The sequence below is a fragment of the Lynx canadensis genome, chromosome B3 (genome assembly GCF_007474595.2).
Source record: "Lynx canadensis isolate LIC74 chromosome B3, mLynCan4.pri.v2, whole genome shotgun sequence".
Taxonomy (NCBI): Eukaryota; Metazoa; Chordata; class Mammalia; order Carnivora; family Felidae; genus Lynx; species Lynx canadensis.
Window position 1 is genome coordinate 40,643,462 of NC_044308.2, and position 16,301 is coordinate 40,659,762.

Sequence of the window (16,301 nt, forward strand, 5' to 3'; positions counted from 1 at the left end):
TGTTAGCAGGGGAGTATATCAATGGGAACTTTTACACACATGCCAGTGGGAGTATAAATTGGTACAAAGACTTTTTTAAAAGTTTGTATTAAAAAAAAACAGAAACAAAAACAAAAGTTTATATTCCTTTTCCTCAACATCTGCTCTATCTAGTACCCTGGGGGACTCCTCCTGTTTTTATACACTCTAGAGAAACTCTTCTACGTGTGCACTAAGAGACATGTGCAAGAAAGGTCGTGGTTCATAATTACAGAAACTGGAAACATGCCAAATATTCACAACAGGAAAACAGATAAATATATGATGCTATAATCACACAATGGACTAACTACAGCTACACACAACATGGATGGGTCTGAGAAACAATGCTAGTAAAGAAAGCGCTATTTTCAGCATGATGCCGTTTTTATGAAACTTAAGGACAAAGCAAAACAGCATATTGTTTAGAGATACATATGTGAACAATTTTTATAAAGGAAATGAGAAACAACTCAGGAGAGTGGTTGTCCTTAAGGTGTGAGGCAGGGATATGACAGGGAGAAACACGCAGGCAGATTCAATGGTACTCATCTTAAGACTGGTGGTAGGTTCGGGGCTTCATTTTTTATGCTTCATAACCTGCATACAACATTGTGTAAGTTTTGTATGCATTAATGTTATATAAAAAAGGAAGACCAGACCTGAGGGGTAAAAGGGCAGGGAAAGTATTAAAAGAAGTTCCACACAGGAAACCTCGTAAGAACTGACAATTTTTAAACAGATGACATAGTTTGGGGCAATCCACCAAACTAGTTTTAAGCCACAAAGTTCCTACAAAGGACGGGAAAAATGTCAGAGATACCACATGTCTTAATAAAACTTACAAAGTTTCACACTGAAGTGTTAGCTCTCTGGAAGAAAAGTGGAAAGGCTCAGATGAGATTACCAAAGGGATGCAGGCTTGCTCCATCTTGAGTAAACTTGAAGGAGGATGTTGGCAAAGAAACTAAGGAAATACCCAGAAATAATCTGAATGATGACCTTCTTGGTATAAACACCCAAGTCTATTAAGTTGGTTACCAGCTGGGTCGCTTGGACTCACCTGTGTTGTAACTTTGTAGGCTACATAGGCATTCATACCATCCCCTGTGGGAAAACAAGAAAGCGTGAGAGGAGTATTCTGCAAACTAAAGCAGTGCTGATCTTGCTAATATCTAACCAGGAGTCATAAACCACAGGGGCCCTGTATAAGAAGAGACACTTGTTTCATCTCCAAGTTTTATAAACTATCCTACAATCTCCTACTTTGCCTTAAGGTCTTTGCGGCACATATCATGCCCCCACGGATGCTGGCGGGGTCCCAGGTTGAGTTAAACAAGAGAGTCAGCCCCCTGTTCCAAGGCCAGGCTCCATTTATACCCTTCACAAAGCAGCACTGGATACTGACAATCCATCGGTTGTTACCATGCCAATATTTGGGCTGGTTATACACATCTGTCTAAAATCAAACAATTCTCTTGCTGTATAAAGCAGGAGGAGAAGGAAGCAACTGATGTAAAAGGAAACAAGCAGTTCTACCCTAAGCTAGCTCTGGGCTCGGTTTGCTCTTTCAGAAATACTGTCACGGACCCCTCCATTGGTGCTGGGGGACACTGACCTCTCTCATCTAGCATGTTCATCCAGAGCAAAGGGCCTGGCAGGAAGACGCTTCGGCTGCCTGATGTCACACAAATCTCTTTCCTGGAGGAATTATTTTTCTGAAAAAGCCTTTGACTGTTAAATAATTTGGGATTCAAGCAATTGTTTTTCTCTGTGGTAGTGTTCTGACCTAGACCACTTAGGGACATAAAGGCACCATTGACTCCCTGAGCAGTGAAAAGACATACAGTGGACTCTGACAAAGCTCCAGGGCTAGAATGTGGTGTTTTGGGTTGGTTTTGTTCCCTTCTTCCCCCACTCAATTCTTCCTCACACCAAACAGGAAAACCTAGGTCAACAATTACTAGGTGCTTATGATTCTGAACTGGTCCTGGGAGAGGGCCCAGGGGAAGAAGGTGCAGTACTGGATCGGCAGGGCACATACAGCAGGCAACCTGTTTTCAATGAGATGGCTAGGAATGCCTGTTTTTAAAAAGTACACAGAGAACTTGGAGATTATACAGGAAGGAAGGGCTTGTCTTCTCTACCTTTCTAATACTACCAAAAGGGTGTACGTGAAACAGAAATCATACGCTAACCCTTAGAAATTACTGCGTATCAATTACCACTGTTAGTTCTCTTCTAACCACTACATCGCCTAACACTACCAAGAACATTTACCACTGTTAAAAGGAAAAAAAAATCTAAATTTACTTTATAGAAAAAGTATTCAAAATTTCATTCAGAGGTCATAGTCAAATTTCCAAGTGGTCAACCCCGTAATTTAGTGCCTGCAAAAAAGGAAGCCTAAGTGCAAACATACGTAACACCTAACAGCAAAGCAAGATCATCAGTTTGCCAGCCTATCAGCTGCTTTTATTGAGGCAATGAGTGAGGGAAAACATACCTGCATGTACACACAGAGTTCATAAAATATGGAAATGGGCTAGTAATACAGCAGTTTTAAATTTACATTAACTTCCTAAATAATTTCAGAGAGTTGGAGATGGCATATGCAAATTACCATGGCTCTAAAAAGCACATCCTGGTAGAAGTGGGATCCTATTTATTTATTTGTTTGGTTTTATTTTTTGTTTTCACTTTTTAAAACGTTTATTTATTTTGAGAGAGAGAGAAAGAGAAAGAGAGAGAGACAGAGACAGAGAATGAGAACACGTGCGCAGGGGAGGGGCAGAGAGAGAGGGAGAGACAAAATCCTAAATAGGCTGCACTCAAAGCATGGGACTCCATCTTATGAACTGTGAAATCATGACCTGAGCCAAAATCAAGAGTCAGATGCCCAACCGACTGAGCCACCCAGGTGCCCCAAGGTTTTAAGTAATCTCAGTGTGGGGCTTTAACTCATGACCCTGAGATCAAGAGTAGCATGCTCTACCAACTGAGCCAGCCAGGCACCCCAGTTTCTAATTATTTAGATGTGGGAAGGAGAAGCACATGTTGAATAAACAGCCCACACAAATAGAAGGTGTGGTTGTAAAAATCAGTTTTTTTTGTTTTTTGTTAATGTAATCTCTACATGCAACATGGGGCTCAAACTTACAACCCTGACATCAAGAGTCACATGCTCCAATAACTGAGCCAGATAGGGTGCCCCAAGATCAGGTCCTGAATATGAACATGCTCTAAGCAGCTGGTTTCTTGGCATCAACGTGACTAAGAATTTAGACTATAATAAAGGGAATGAAAGCTTATCACCAAAGGGATCTGTGTTTAAATAAATCTGATCCACAGGATGTTTAAATTACTGCTATGGAATGAATTCTGTATTCCTAAAAAGATATGTTGAAAGTCCTAACTGCCAGCATCTCAGAGTGTGACCTTATTTGGAAACAGGGTCTTATAGAAATCAAGTAAAAATGAGGTCAGTAGTAGTGGGCCCTAATTCAATATGACTTCTGTTCTAAAGAGAAATGTGGACACAGAGATAGACATATATAGAGGGAAGACAATGTGAAGACGCCCAGGTAGAATGTCATGTGACAATGAAGGCAGAAATTGGGGCGATGCAGCTACAAGCCAAGGAATGCCTGAGGCTCCCAGAAGCTAGAGGAGAGACACAGAAAACCTTCCCTAGTGCCTTCAGAGGGAGGATGGCCTTGCTGACACCATGATTTCAGAATTGTGAGCAAATATATTACTGTTGTTTTAAGCACTCTATTTGTAGTACTTTGTTACAGAAGCCGTAGGAAACTAATATACTCCCTCCCTCTTCTCGTCTATTAAACTTCATGACTTTTATTTATTTTTTCAAAACATCATGACTTTTATTTATTTTTGAATGTTTATTTATTTTTGAGAGACAGAGAGAGAGAGAGACAGAGTATGAGCAGGGGAGGGGCAGAGAGAGGGAAACACAGAATCCGAAGCAGGCTCCAGGCTCTGAGCTGTCAGAACAGATCCCGACATGGGGGCTCAAACTCACGAACTGTGATATCATGACTTGAGCTGAAGTCGGACACTTAACCAACTGAGCTACCCAGGCGTCCCTAAAACATTATGACTTTTAAATATTAAAACAATTAGTATTATTCAATTATTCTTATTCTACTAAGGATTTAAAGCAGGTAAAGTTTGGGGCGCCTGGGTGGCTCAGTTGGTTAAGCGGCCGACTTCGGCTCAGGTCATGATCTCGCAGTCTGTGAGTTCGAGCCCCGTGTCGGGCTCTGTGCTGACAGCTCAGAGCCTGGAGCCTGTTTCAGATTCTGTGTCTCCCTCTCTCTGACCCTCCCCTGTTCATGCTCTGTCTCTCCCTGTCTCAAAAATAAATAAAACGTAAAAAAAAAATAATAAAAATAAACGTTAAAAAAAAAATATTAAAAAAAAAAAATAAATAAAACGTTAAAAAAAAAATTAAAAAAAAAATAAAGCAGGTAAAGTTTAACTAACTTAAAATCAATGTGCTTACAAAATACTTATAAATATTGGAGAGGCAAAAAATAACCCCCCACATGTAATCCAAAGTACTGGCCCAGGCTCTACCACGGACCATACTGTGACCTGACAGGAAAGCTGCATTTCACCTAGTAGTCCTCAGTTTCCTCTACTACTGGATGGGGAAACTGTATAACATGCTCATAAACATCTTACCAGTGCAACAATCTAGGAAAAGTCAAACTCAACAAACCATTTTGGCATAAAGTCTAATTACAGTTTATAAATTCCTGTTTCTAGGGGTGCCTGGTTGGCTCAGTTGGTTAAGCATCCGACTTCAGCTCAAGTCATCATCTCACGGTTCGTGGGTTTGAGACCCATGTCAGGCTCTGTGCTGACAGCTCAGAGCCTGGAGCCTGCTTCAGATTCTGTGTCTCCTTCTCTCTCTGCCCCTCCTCCACTTGCACCTGGTCTCTGTCTCTCAAAATTGCATAAATGTTAAAAAAAATTTTTTTTTAATTTCCTGTTTCTAGTTCAGAACAAAGGGTTGGAAATTACATTTTCCTCTTGACCATATAAACAGCACCCATGTTTAGGAGGAAAGGTTCTGTAAAGCCTCTTTTCTCAGGGACTGTACCTAGAACAAGGAAAGTTGAGGCCTGTTGCTCTCTGCTCGATAATAGCTTTCACAAATTTGCGACATGGGAAGGCCATCCAGAAAACCCAAGTTCTGGCCAAAATTATGTATTGTGCTTTTTGAAAACCCAACTTCCCCCAAACTTGACCAAAATTCAACCAGGTCCTTTAGTCATTACCTATCAAAGAGAGATACACACTTAGGTACTTCTTTAGGCTATCAAGAATGCATGATAAATAATATGTAACAAGAATTCCAAACTTTTTAGGGGAAAAACAAATTTAGTACCCTCAAATTTTAGAACATGTTTTAGGATGCTTAAATAGAATTTATGATTTCAAAGAAAAGTAAAATGGTCTTATCAACTCTGTGGGAAAAAGCAATTTTTGGTTGTTTTTTTTTTTTTAAATGTTTATTTTTGAGAGACAGAGAGTGCAAGTAGGGGAGGGGCAGAAAGAGGGGGACAGAGGATCCAAAGAGGGGCTCAAACTCAGAAACTGTGAGATCATGACCCAAGCCAAAGTCAGATGCTCAACTGACTAAGCTCAGGTGTCCCGCAATGTTTGGGTTTTTAAGAAAGGATTCTGGGGCACCTGGCTGGCTCAGTCAGTGGAGCATGCAACTCTTGATTTTGGGGTTGTAGGTTCACACCCCATGTTGGGTGTAGAGATTACTTAAAAATAAAATCTTTAAGAAAGAATTCTAATAGTATTTAAAGTCTCTGATTTTTTTTTCCCAAAAGCAAAAAAAAAAAAAAAAGCCTAATAAAGTACTAGGTAACTACTATTTCTAGCCTTAGAAGCATAGCAAGGGGAATAATCTTACAGGAGAGAGAATGATGAAGCACTTCACATTTGCTAATTCAGCTCTAGAGGTAACCATGTAGAAACTGGCTAGCCATGTTTTCCTTGGCCACATCCTAACATCAGAAGGATGTTCAAGTACACTTACCTATCTTCTCAGGATCAGTTATACCAACTGTCAAATCAAATTGGTCTTCCTGTTCTTCTTCCTCTAGCTTTTAAAGAGAAGACAAACCATGAGAGTTAATACACAAAAAAGGCTGTTAATTTTGCCCTGTACTTACCTTGTTTCAATTTAACAACATTAATTTATATCCTTCTACACATCAGTGTTAAGTTCTGTCCATTTCCAATAATTCCAATGAATCAACCTCCACAATTTTAAGGTGAAGATTGCTCAAAGGACTTTGTTACATCTATTCACCTAAAACCTTATTGTGATCATAATAAATAATTACTAGATTTTGTAAGACTTGTGTTTGTTGGGCTAAAGAGAGAATGAGGAAAGACTATACTCTTGAATATGGGGGCTTCAGATATTAAGTATCATTATTGTTCACTGAAAGCCTCTGTGTTATCCTCTGGGTAATAGATACTCTGACCAGGAAAGAGTTCTTTATTGGATTTTGGCTGTCCATTAACCATAAAAGTCTTCTTCAAGAGTCATAAATATTTTTTCAAGGTTCATAGTCAACTGAACTTTAGACTGGCAACACAGTCCTAAAAATCCAAAAGAAACAAGACCAATAGCACAAAGTCTCACCTCCTCATAGCTTGTCTGGGGCTTAGAAGAATTTGTGGCTTCCTGTGGAGGAAGAGAAATCAGCGTTTTGGCTGGCACCTTCTTCTGATTATTTTGTGTACTGTCCAGGGAGAGCTCCACTGTGGCATCTAAAAATAGTTGATATTTTACAATGCAGATCCATAATGGGTCTCTGATGGCTAAACTTCAGTTCTATAGGCTAAGACAAAAAACAACAGCAACCACTCACAATACTTACACGTTTTCAAACTAAAAGAGTGAGAGTAGAGAAATTTGACCTAGGTGAACAGAACAAGGGAAGAAGTTTTTACATAGATAAAAGGGGAGTATGGTAAGAGAAGTGCTCTTTTGGCACTAGTTTGGCAGAACAATCTCTCCCATTTCCAAATACAACTGCTTAGCTATCCTCTCCTACATAAAATTTAGGCAAGAATCAGGTATTAAGCAAAAAGACTACATAGCCAAAGTCAGATTTTACTTTACTAATTAGGAATTTACTTTACTATTTTACTTTACTATTTACTTTACTATTACCAATTTACTATTAGGAATATTCCCTTAAAACCCTATATAAACTCTATTTATTCCTGTTATAACTATTTGTAAAAGAAGAGTGAGTTCAGCTAGAGTTAGATGTACTGACAGCAAAAAAATGACATCAAAGGAAATCAGGAAAACCGTTAAGCTAGAAAAAACAGACCCAAAATACAAACACCGTAACACTTGGGAAAAGACACTACTCGTCACACCTGAGATTGGCAATGTTGTTTTAGCACAGTTTTTGGTTTTTTTTTTGTTTTTTGTTTTTGTTTTATAATGTTTATTTATTCTTGAGACAGAGACAGAGCGTGAACAGGGGAGGGGCAGACAGAGAGGGAGACACAGAATCTGAAACAGGCTCCAGGCTCTGAGCCGTCAGCACAGAGCCCGACGCGGGGCTCAAACCCACGAAGTGTGAAATCATGACCTGAACCGAAGTCGGACGCTTAACCGACTGAGCCACCCAGGTGTCCCCTCCCCCCCTTTTTTTTTAATGTTTAGCACAGTTTAAGAATTGTTTACAGGGGCACCTGGGTGGCTCAGTCGGTTAAGCGTCCGACTTCGGTTCAGGTCATGATCTCAGAAGTTTGTGGGTTCAAGCTCCTCCTCAGGTTCTGTGCTGACAGCTCAGAGCCTGGAGCCTGCTTCAGATTCTGTGTCTCCCTCTCTCTCTCTGCCCCCTCCCTGCTCACACTCTGTCTCGCTCTCAAAAATAAACATTAAAAAACTGTTTACAATTATACTTTTAGATCATCTTGCAAAGATTATGTTTAACATACGCTATCCAAGGGGGATAAAAAGATGTTGTAACATCTGAAAATCTTTCTAATAAAAACCATTAAAAAAATAGTGCTTAAAATTGCTTTTGTCTATCTGGGAAAATCTCAGTTGAGCACAACAACTCATTCCGTAAGTGTTCTAGAAAGGGGATTTTAAAAGAGCATTATGTACCATTTTTAGACATTAAATTTCTTTTGACTAATAAAAAGAATGCACTTTCAACTTGGAGCAATAGAACTAGAAGTTCTAAACAGCTAAGATTTTTTTCCTTTTTAATAAAGAAAAACATAAATAACTACTTGGGTTTAGCCTGATCAGTAGGCATTCAATTTTACTCTTAGAAAATTCAAATAAAGCTATTTGTTTTTCTTTTCTAGACTTTCCTTGGAGCTAAAATGAAACCAGAGATGGGGGTCTATAAGGTATAACTAAGTCTTAGATCAATGTTCTAATCATTAAATATGAATCATGTCTACAAACATGGATGTCACACTGTTGGAATTGGTAGCTACCAGGAAAAGAAGGTGGCTATGTAATCTGACCCTGGTGTGGGTGTACAAAACAAAAAAAAGTACACATGATAAACATCTCAGGGTGGTAGGGCTCTTTGGAGCAAGCAACCAACTGAAGTATGTTAAAGTTACACCATGTAGGCCCCAAGTAAATAATTAAGTTAACAAATGTGTTTGGAAATGAAACAGGAGGCACTTGTTTGAGAGAATGTGCACATGCAAATCGAAGACGAGTAGAGAGAGAGAGAAAAAGAGATAGAGAGAGAGAGAGACACTACCAAGCAGGCTCTGCACAGTCAGCGTGGAGCCTGATGCAGGGCTCAAACCCACAAACTGCAACATCATGACCTGAGCAGGAAGTTAGATGCTTAACTGACTGAGCCATCTAGGCACCCTGGAGGTACTTCTTATTTTAAACCTTTCACTTATTAAGTGCTACTGAAAGCCTTTTGAAGAGCTATGTATCTTTTACTGATATTCATGTGACAAAGATGCCTAATCTTATGTTAGAAAGTGGTTTTTTTTGTTTGTTTGTTTTTTCAGGGTGCCTGGGTAGCTCAGTTAGCTGAGCATCTCACTTGATTTCAGCTCAGGTCATGATCCCAGGATCATGAGATTGAGCCCTGTGTTGGGTTCCTCACTGAGTGTGGAGCCTGCTTGAGATTTTCTCTCTCTCTCTCTCTCTCTCTCTCTCTCCCCTCCCCCCCTTCTCCCCTGCTTCTTTCTCTCTCTCACTAAAATAAAAAAATAAAAATTAAAAATTTTAAAAGGGTTTTCTCTGCACTCTTGACAAGAGTAATGGAAAAGCCTTTGTGCTCCATCACAAAGACTCAGATTGTCACTGAACTAATCATGTGGAAAATAAACTCAGAACATTTAAATCTCCACAATCCATACCTAAGACACCTGAGAAGCTACTCAAGTCCTAAATTAAATGTCTCATTACAGGTATTCCTTTCATGTTCCTTTCTTAGTAGTGAGGCAGGTACTGGCTGCTTATGAAAACAGTAGGGGATCAAAGTAAATCAGAATCTTCATTACTAATAAATATGTCCGTGATAAAGATTTCCTACATGTTCATGTACATAAAATCCAGCCATAGGGGTAACTCAGTCACACTAAGATTTCAAGTCTTCTTATAAGGAAAGATAATATGAATGTTAAGGACCCAGAGAGAACCCCCCCTTTTTTTTTAAATTTTTTAATGTTTATTCATTTTTGAGAGACAGGGAGAGACAGCATGAGTGGGAAGGGGCAGAGAGAGAGGGAGACACAGAATCCAAAGCAGGCTCCAGGCTCCAAGCTGTCAGCACAGAGCCCTCAACACGGAGCCTGACGGGGGGCTTGAACTCATGAACTGCGAGATCATGACCTGACCCTAAGTCGGACACTCAACCTACTGAGCCACCCAGGTGCCCTGAGAAAAAACCCTTTTTAACCTGCCATATAACTAAAGATAATTCATTAGATAATTGCATTTCTCCTCCAGTAACTTTATCCAAAACAATTACTACCAGAATGAACAGTGTGCACTTTTAAGTTTCAGAGATAAAAGGAATTGGAAAATCTTCTAATAAATGATTAAAGTCATTCTAACTTCTCTTTCACGTCTTTAAAAAACAATTTTTTTTAATGTTTATTTATTTTGAGGGAGAGAGAGACAAGAGTGCAAGCGGGGGAAAGGCAGAGAGAGAGAGACTGACACAGAATCCGAAGGAGGCTCCAGTCTCCAAGCTGTCAGCACAGAGCCCAACGCGGGGCTCAAATTCACTAACTGCGAGATCATGACCCGAGCCAAAGTACAACGCTTAACCGACTGAACCACCCAGGCACCCCACTTTCACGTCTTTTAAATTTCCTACCAGAGTTCTAATGAGAGGACCTTCCCAAGATGTTATCCTCTGCCCTCCCATGTCTCCCTTTGCTCACCACTCTTCTCTGAGTTGCTCACTCTAGGAAAACAACTCCTGTGTGTTCCGTTCCTCCCTCTCTCCCCAGGTAGAGTACCACAATTCAAATCACCTCCTGGGCATTTTCCTTTGCATTTCAAATTTAAAATATCTCAAACCCAAACTCACTTTTCCCTCAAAGCCAGTTTCTTCTTTCAGAATGTAGTTCTCAAAATGTTCATTTTCTTCTTAATCCTTGGATTTGAAACCTTTGACTCCATCTTCAATTCCCATTTTTGGATGTCCATTACATCCAATCACTAACAACAACAACAACCAAATTTTGTTGATTTCTCTTTTGAAAAGTTTTCACCTTTCCCTTCCCATTTATATCCTCTTATTTTTGGTCATTGCCATATCATTCTTTTTCTTTCTTTCTTCTTTCTTTCTTTCTTTCTTTCTTTCTTTCTTTCTTCTCCTTCTTTTCTTTTTTTGAGAGAGAGAGGGTGCAAGTGAGCGAGGGGCAGAAAGACAGAATGAAGCAGGGCTTACCAGAAGTGGGGCTTGAAATCACCTGATGTGGGACTCGAACTCACTAATCATGAAATCATAACCTAAGCCGAAGTCAGATGCTTAATGATTGAACCACCCAGGTGCCCTGCCATTTCATTCTTAAGCAAATCTGTAACTGCCTTCTGAAGTATCTAGTTTTTCTCTACTGCAATCCATTTTATATAGTAATTCCACTAGATCAGTCTTCTCAAAATATTACTTTACCCATATCACTCTATTTTTTTCTTAAAATTTATTTATGTATTTATTTAGAGAGAAAGTGCATGTGCAAGCAGGGGAGGAGCAAAGAGAGAAAATCCCAATTAGGTTCTGCACTGTCAGCACCGAGCCTGACATGTGGCTTGAACCCATGAACCAGGAGATGAAGACCAAAGCCCAAATCAAGAGTCAGATACTTAACCTACTGAGCCACCCAGGAGCCCCTGATATCACTTTCTTTATTCAAAATGGCCAGTGGCTCTTAGTTGACAGTAGGATGAAAATTCAAACTGTAATTATTACTGATGTCTAAAAGCCTCCCAAACTACATTTCAAGCCTTTTCTTCCAGGGCTTCTCTAAGAACTCCCTGCTCTGGTTCAAGTTTATTGACTGGCTTTCAAACTTACCTGCCCAACCATTAGTACTGTTTCTCCTTTTTCTCCTACATAAATTCTGCTTCTTCCAGGAAGTCTTCCAAAGTCACTCTTGGCCAGAGTTTCTCAATGTGGGCACTACTGACATTTTGAGCTAAATAATTTTTTTGTGAGGGCTTGTCTTGTGTATTACAAGGTTTTTAGCAGCATTTACATCCTCTATCCACCAGATACTAATAGCACTACCAGCTGTGACAACCAAAAATGGCTCTCACCATTGCCAAGTGTCTTTTGGGGGGCAAAATCACCCCCTGCTGAAAACAGGGAGGCCCTCTCAACAAATAATTATTAGGCCCAAAATGTTACTAGTGCCAAGGTTAAGAAACCCCACACCATACTAATGTTTTTCAAACTGCAGGCTGTGGCTCTTTGGTGAACTATGAAATCAACTCAACGGGTTGTAAATAGCAGTTAAAAAAAAAAAGGAGAAACAATAGAAAATTTCAGATTGTATTGTAAAAGCAAGTCACTTAATAAAACTTTGTTTCAGTTTTATATAAATATGTATATATTTTGGATTATGACACAAAATGTAATTCTTACTATGAGTCTTGGTCTTAAAAGTCTAAAGCTACTACTTTAGTCTGATCTCAAAGATCTGAGACAGTATTTCTAGCATTCTTGCCACATTTATATTGTTTAGTAGCTTGTCTAACTCGATCTGTATGTTTATGTCTTACTCCCTAAACCTGTCAGAATCTTGATAGCAGGGACTATATTCTACATGATTTGGAATCCTCCATAACCATATCCTTATGTGGAGTTATGTTTCCAATATACATCTTGCTTATTAACTCAGCAACTTAGAAGACTTCTAGTGTAAGTTATGAGTCCATACTTGCCTGCAAAGAGATCCTGTGGTTCTTGGTCTTGTTCCTCATGGATCCCATTTTCTTTGGAGCCATTGTTGATGGGAAGGGAAGCAACTCTCTTTGGAGACTGGGGCTTACTCTGAAAATGAAGAGACACTCTGAATAAAACAGTACCATTAAAAACAAACCTAAAAAGTGACTTAATGCATCCCTCAATTGCACCCCCAGGTGTTTAGGGAAGACGGGCCCACAATTCAGTCAGTTCAATAAGCAGCAAATCATCATTAGTGATGTAAGTACTGCCCAATCACAGAGCTAAAATAAACTCACAGATTTCAGGGTTAATTTCTAACACCATAACCTTGCTGAAATGCCCTATTCCAAAGCATATGATACTGACATGGGTATGTGTACACAAGATAATTTTCAAAAGAACCTATCCAAATGCATTTCTCCTTCTCACTTGATGACCTTTATTCTTTCAAATGCTGATGGGGCACATTCTAGTGACCAGTAAACCACATTGGAGTGCAGAATTAAAGCTCTGATCCTACCTTATGGTGTGGCCGTGACTAAACTGTTCACAGAAACCCAGTTGGGTAGATAATCCTGACCCCATGACAGGCAAAGGAAGGTATGACATTTTATATCTAATGCTGTTCATAAATACAACTTATCTGATAAAAAGATAATTTTATCCCTAAATTACACAGACACAATTTTCAACCACACCCATGCCAGGCTAGCAGAATAAAAACCAGTCACACTTAGCCTCCTGGGCACATGGTAAAAATACAGTCAGTTGATGGCCTTTATCAAAAGCTCAGTGATCACCCACAAACAAGGGTTGGGTGGGGCCCCAGACCGGTACCAGAGCGAACAAAGCTGGATTGTGCAGAACATGAACAGAACGCTGGGAATCTGGCTTCAAAAGCCATGGTGTGGTATTGCAGCGTTTTGAAGTCAGACCCCAAGGCCAAATCAGTTAAAAGACCTGATTTAAGGAATCTTTTATGAAACATTTCCTTAACAAATCTGAGGGAGTTTGTTCCTCAGAAACAGGCCTTTTCTGACCCAACAGAAAATGTAAAATGACAGATCTATTGGGTACTCTGAATTTGCCATGCAAACAGCTCAGTCTCAATACTGGAGCCACCCTCGGGCAAAAAACTGCTACCAATATGTAGATTTATGTTAACAAACAATGCTCCTACTGGAACTTTTCTATGCTAATAAAAGTTTAATGAATACTTAGTTGCATATGCTTAAATGTTATACCAACTCAAAGACAGTGATCCTGTTTTCTAGGTGCTTAAAACAACAAAAAAATTACTGCAGAGACAAAGACAACAAATAATAGGGCAAAGCAAAATCCACGGTTCCCTTTTGCCTCATACTTTGCCAACTACTTTCCTACATACATATTTCCTTTCTATACATACTCTAGTGCTCTTGTACAGTATGGGGATCTCACAAAAAGCCATCTGATTTTTTTTTTTAATGTTTATTTATTTCCCAGAGAGAGAGAGAGAGAAACAGAGTGCAAGCGGGGGAGGGGCAGAGAGAGGGAGACAAAGAATCCGGAGCAGGCTCCAGGCTCTGAGCTGTCAGCACAGAGCCCTACGCGGGGCTCGAACTCATGAACTGTGAGATCATGACTTGAGCCGAAGTCAGTCGCTTAACGGACTGAGCCACCCAGGCGCCACAGCCATCTGATTTCTTTTAATTCAATTCTCAGATACCAGTCATCTCCAAATGGAGATCTAGGAGAGATTAAAGCTTGTGGCACATGAAGGGTGTGTGTGTGTGTGTGTGCGCGCGTGCATATACACATATATATGTATACACACACATATGTATATATATACATATACATACATAATATATACATATATGTATCCAAATGTAATTTACTAGTTCACCAGGGAGACTGAAGCAACAGGAAAGGCACAGGTTAGAATTTAGCCATTTAAAAAAAAAAAAAAACCACCTAGATTAACACATTCTTGTGATATGGAGATGAATAAAACAAGCTCTCCATTTCTGATTCATCTACAGTCGGAAGTTTAAACACTAAGAACAGTTTCTGAAGCAATGTTAGAACACCAGCCTGCCTTTCCTTATAATAATCAGAAAAGACAGACCCAGAACATTCCAAAGACAACCAGAGCATGGCTGCCTGCCTCTCTTCCTCCCCCAGATCCCCTTTTAAGCCCAAACCATAAGTCACTTGACTAGAACTGTGACATGAGCTAAAAACAAAGACATGTGACATGTGCTAAAAACAAAGACATGTGCTCCAAGTATGCTAGGTATGCTAGGTAACAACTACCTGTGAGAATAGAAAACTCCTCAGATACACTCTGGGATTCCATCCCCCAAATCAAACTACTTCTGGCTGAGTTCAAAGAAAGCTGAAGATAGACTGATTACTGTATTTGCTACCCTATTCTTTCCTCTGCAGTTCTTTTATAAAATTAATCTTCTATGTGTGTAAAGCTTTGTATTCTATCCACCCCCCCCGCACCACACCATTTGAGCATTTTTTCATGTCATCAAGAGTTGAACAAAAATCGCACTTTTAGTGATTTAACTCTCTATTGTACGGGTATACCACAACATAGTCATCTCCCTAAGGAGGGACACTTACAGTATACAGGTTTTTATCATAACAAATAATGCTACGATACTCATCCCTATACATAAGTCCACATTTGATTATTTCTTTGGGATATATTGTTTTTAATGTTTATTTTTGAGAGAGAGTGAGCATGAGCAGGGGAGGTGCAGAGAGAGAGGGACAATGGATCGGAAGTGGGGTCTTTGCTGTCAGTGTGGGCTTGAACACACAGCCATGAGTTCATTACCTGAGCTGAAGTTGGACACTCAACCAACGAGCCACCCAGGTGCCCATCCTTGGGACAGATTCTTAGGTAGAATTATTGAACATAACATTTTCAAAGGCTCTGCTAACCTGCCTTCCACAAAGACCACCAATTTATATTCCCTCCCCTACAACGTGTAAGTGTCATACCCCCAGCAACATTTAGCACTCTCTATTTTTCTTCAAGATTTTATTTTTAAGTAATCTCTACACCCAACATGCCACTTGAATTTACAACCCCAAGATCAAGAATCACATGTTCTACAGACTGAGCCAGGCAGGCGCTCCAAATTCTTTCTCTTTTAAAAACTGTTTGCCAGGCTGACTGGTGAAAATTATTAAAAAAAAAATTTTTTTTTAATGTTTATTTTGGAAGAGAGTGTGAGTGCGGGAGGGACAGAGAGACAGGGAGACACAGAATCAGAAGCAGACTCCAGGCTCTGTCAGCACAGAGCCCGACGCAGGGCTTGAACCCACAAACCAGATGCTCATGACCTGAGCTGAAGTCATATGCTTAAGACTGAGCCACCCAGGTGCTCTCTGGTGAAAACCCTTGTTTCCATGTGTTTACTGGCCATTTGAACCCCTCTACTTGTTGTCTTGATGTTCTTTGCCCATTTTTCTATGCTAAATCAACATTAGTCAGATGTACACTTTTCTTACATAAGTATCCGTTAAGTTTATTTAAGTTTCTTACATAACCCTCTCTCGGGTATATCATATAGCACGCAAGTTTGTCTCTTTTTGTATCTGTTTTATTTTTGGCTTTACCAAATTTATTTCAGTTGAATGATCTGGATTGGCATTGGACAAACTAAGCTTATTTCTTTAGGCTGGGGAGTACCAGTACCCAGGTGGCCTTTGAGGCATAATATTCTCAAATTGTACTTAAAATCAGATTCAGTAAAAGTTGAGACCTATTTTTAAGGATAAGAAATGGACACAATATCCCACATTCACAAAGAA

General features: G+C 39.7%; 1 protein-coding gene and 1 long non-coding RNA gene across 3 annotated transcripts in view; both read right to left on the reverse strand.

The window, feature by feature from the left end:
- SNX1 (sorting nexin 1) overlaps window positions 1-16,301 on the reverse strand; it is a 42,195-nt gene that overhangs the window by 16,006 nt on the left and 9,888 nt on the right. For both annotated transcript variants that reach the window (XM_030317950.1, XM_030317949.1), the window contains exons 2-5: window positions 12,482-12,590; window positions 6,713-6,840; window positions 6,098-6,164; window positions 1,082-1,125 (exon numbers count right to left, since the gene is read on the reverse strand). In XM_030317950.1, the coding sequence (XP_030173810.1) occupies window positions 1,082-1,125; window positions 6,098-6,164; window positions 6,713-6,840; window positions 12,482-12,590 (348 nt within the window). The remainder of the gene's footprint in view (window positions 1-1,081; window positions 1,126-6,097; window positions 6,165-6,712; window positions 6,841-12,481; window positions 12,591-16,301) is intronic.
- Window positions 156-1,074, reverse strand: LOC115515823. The gene is made up of 2 exons (XR_003969418.1): window positions 864-1,074; window positions 156-680 (listed from the first exon to the last, which is right to left on the reverse strand). It is a non-coding gene; the product is annotated as an uncharacterized LOC115515823 (long non-coding RNA).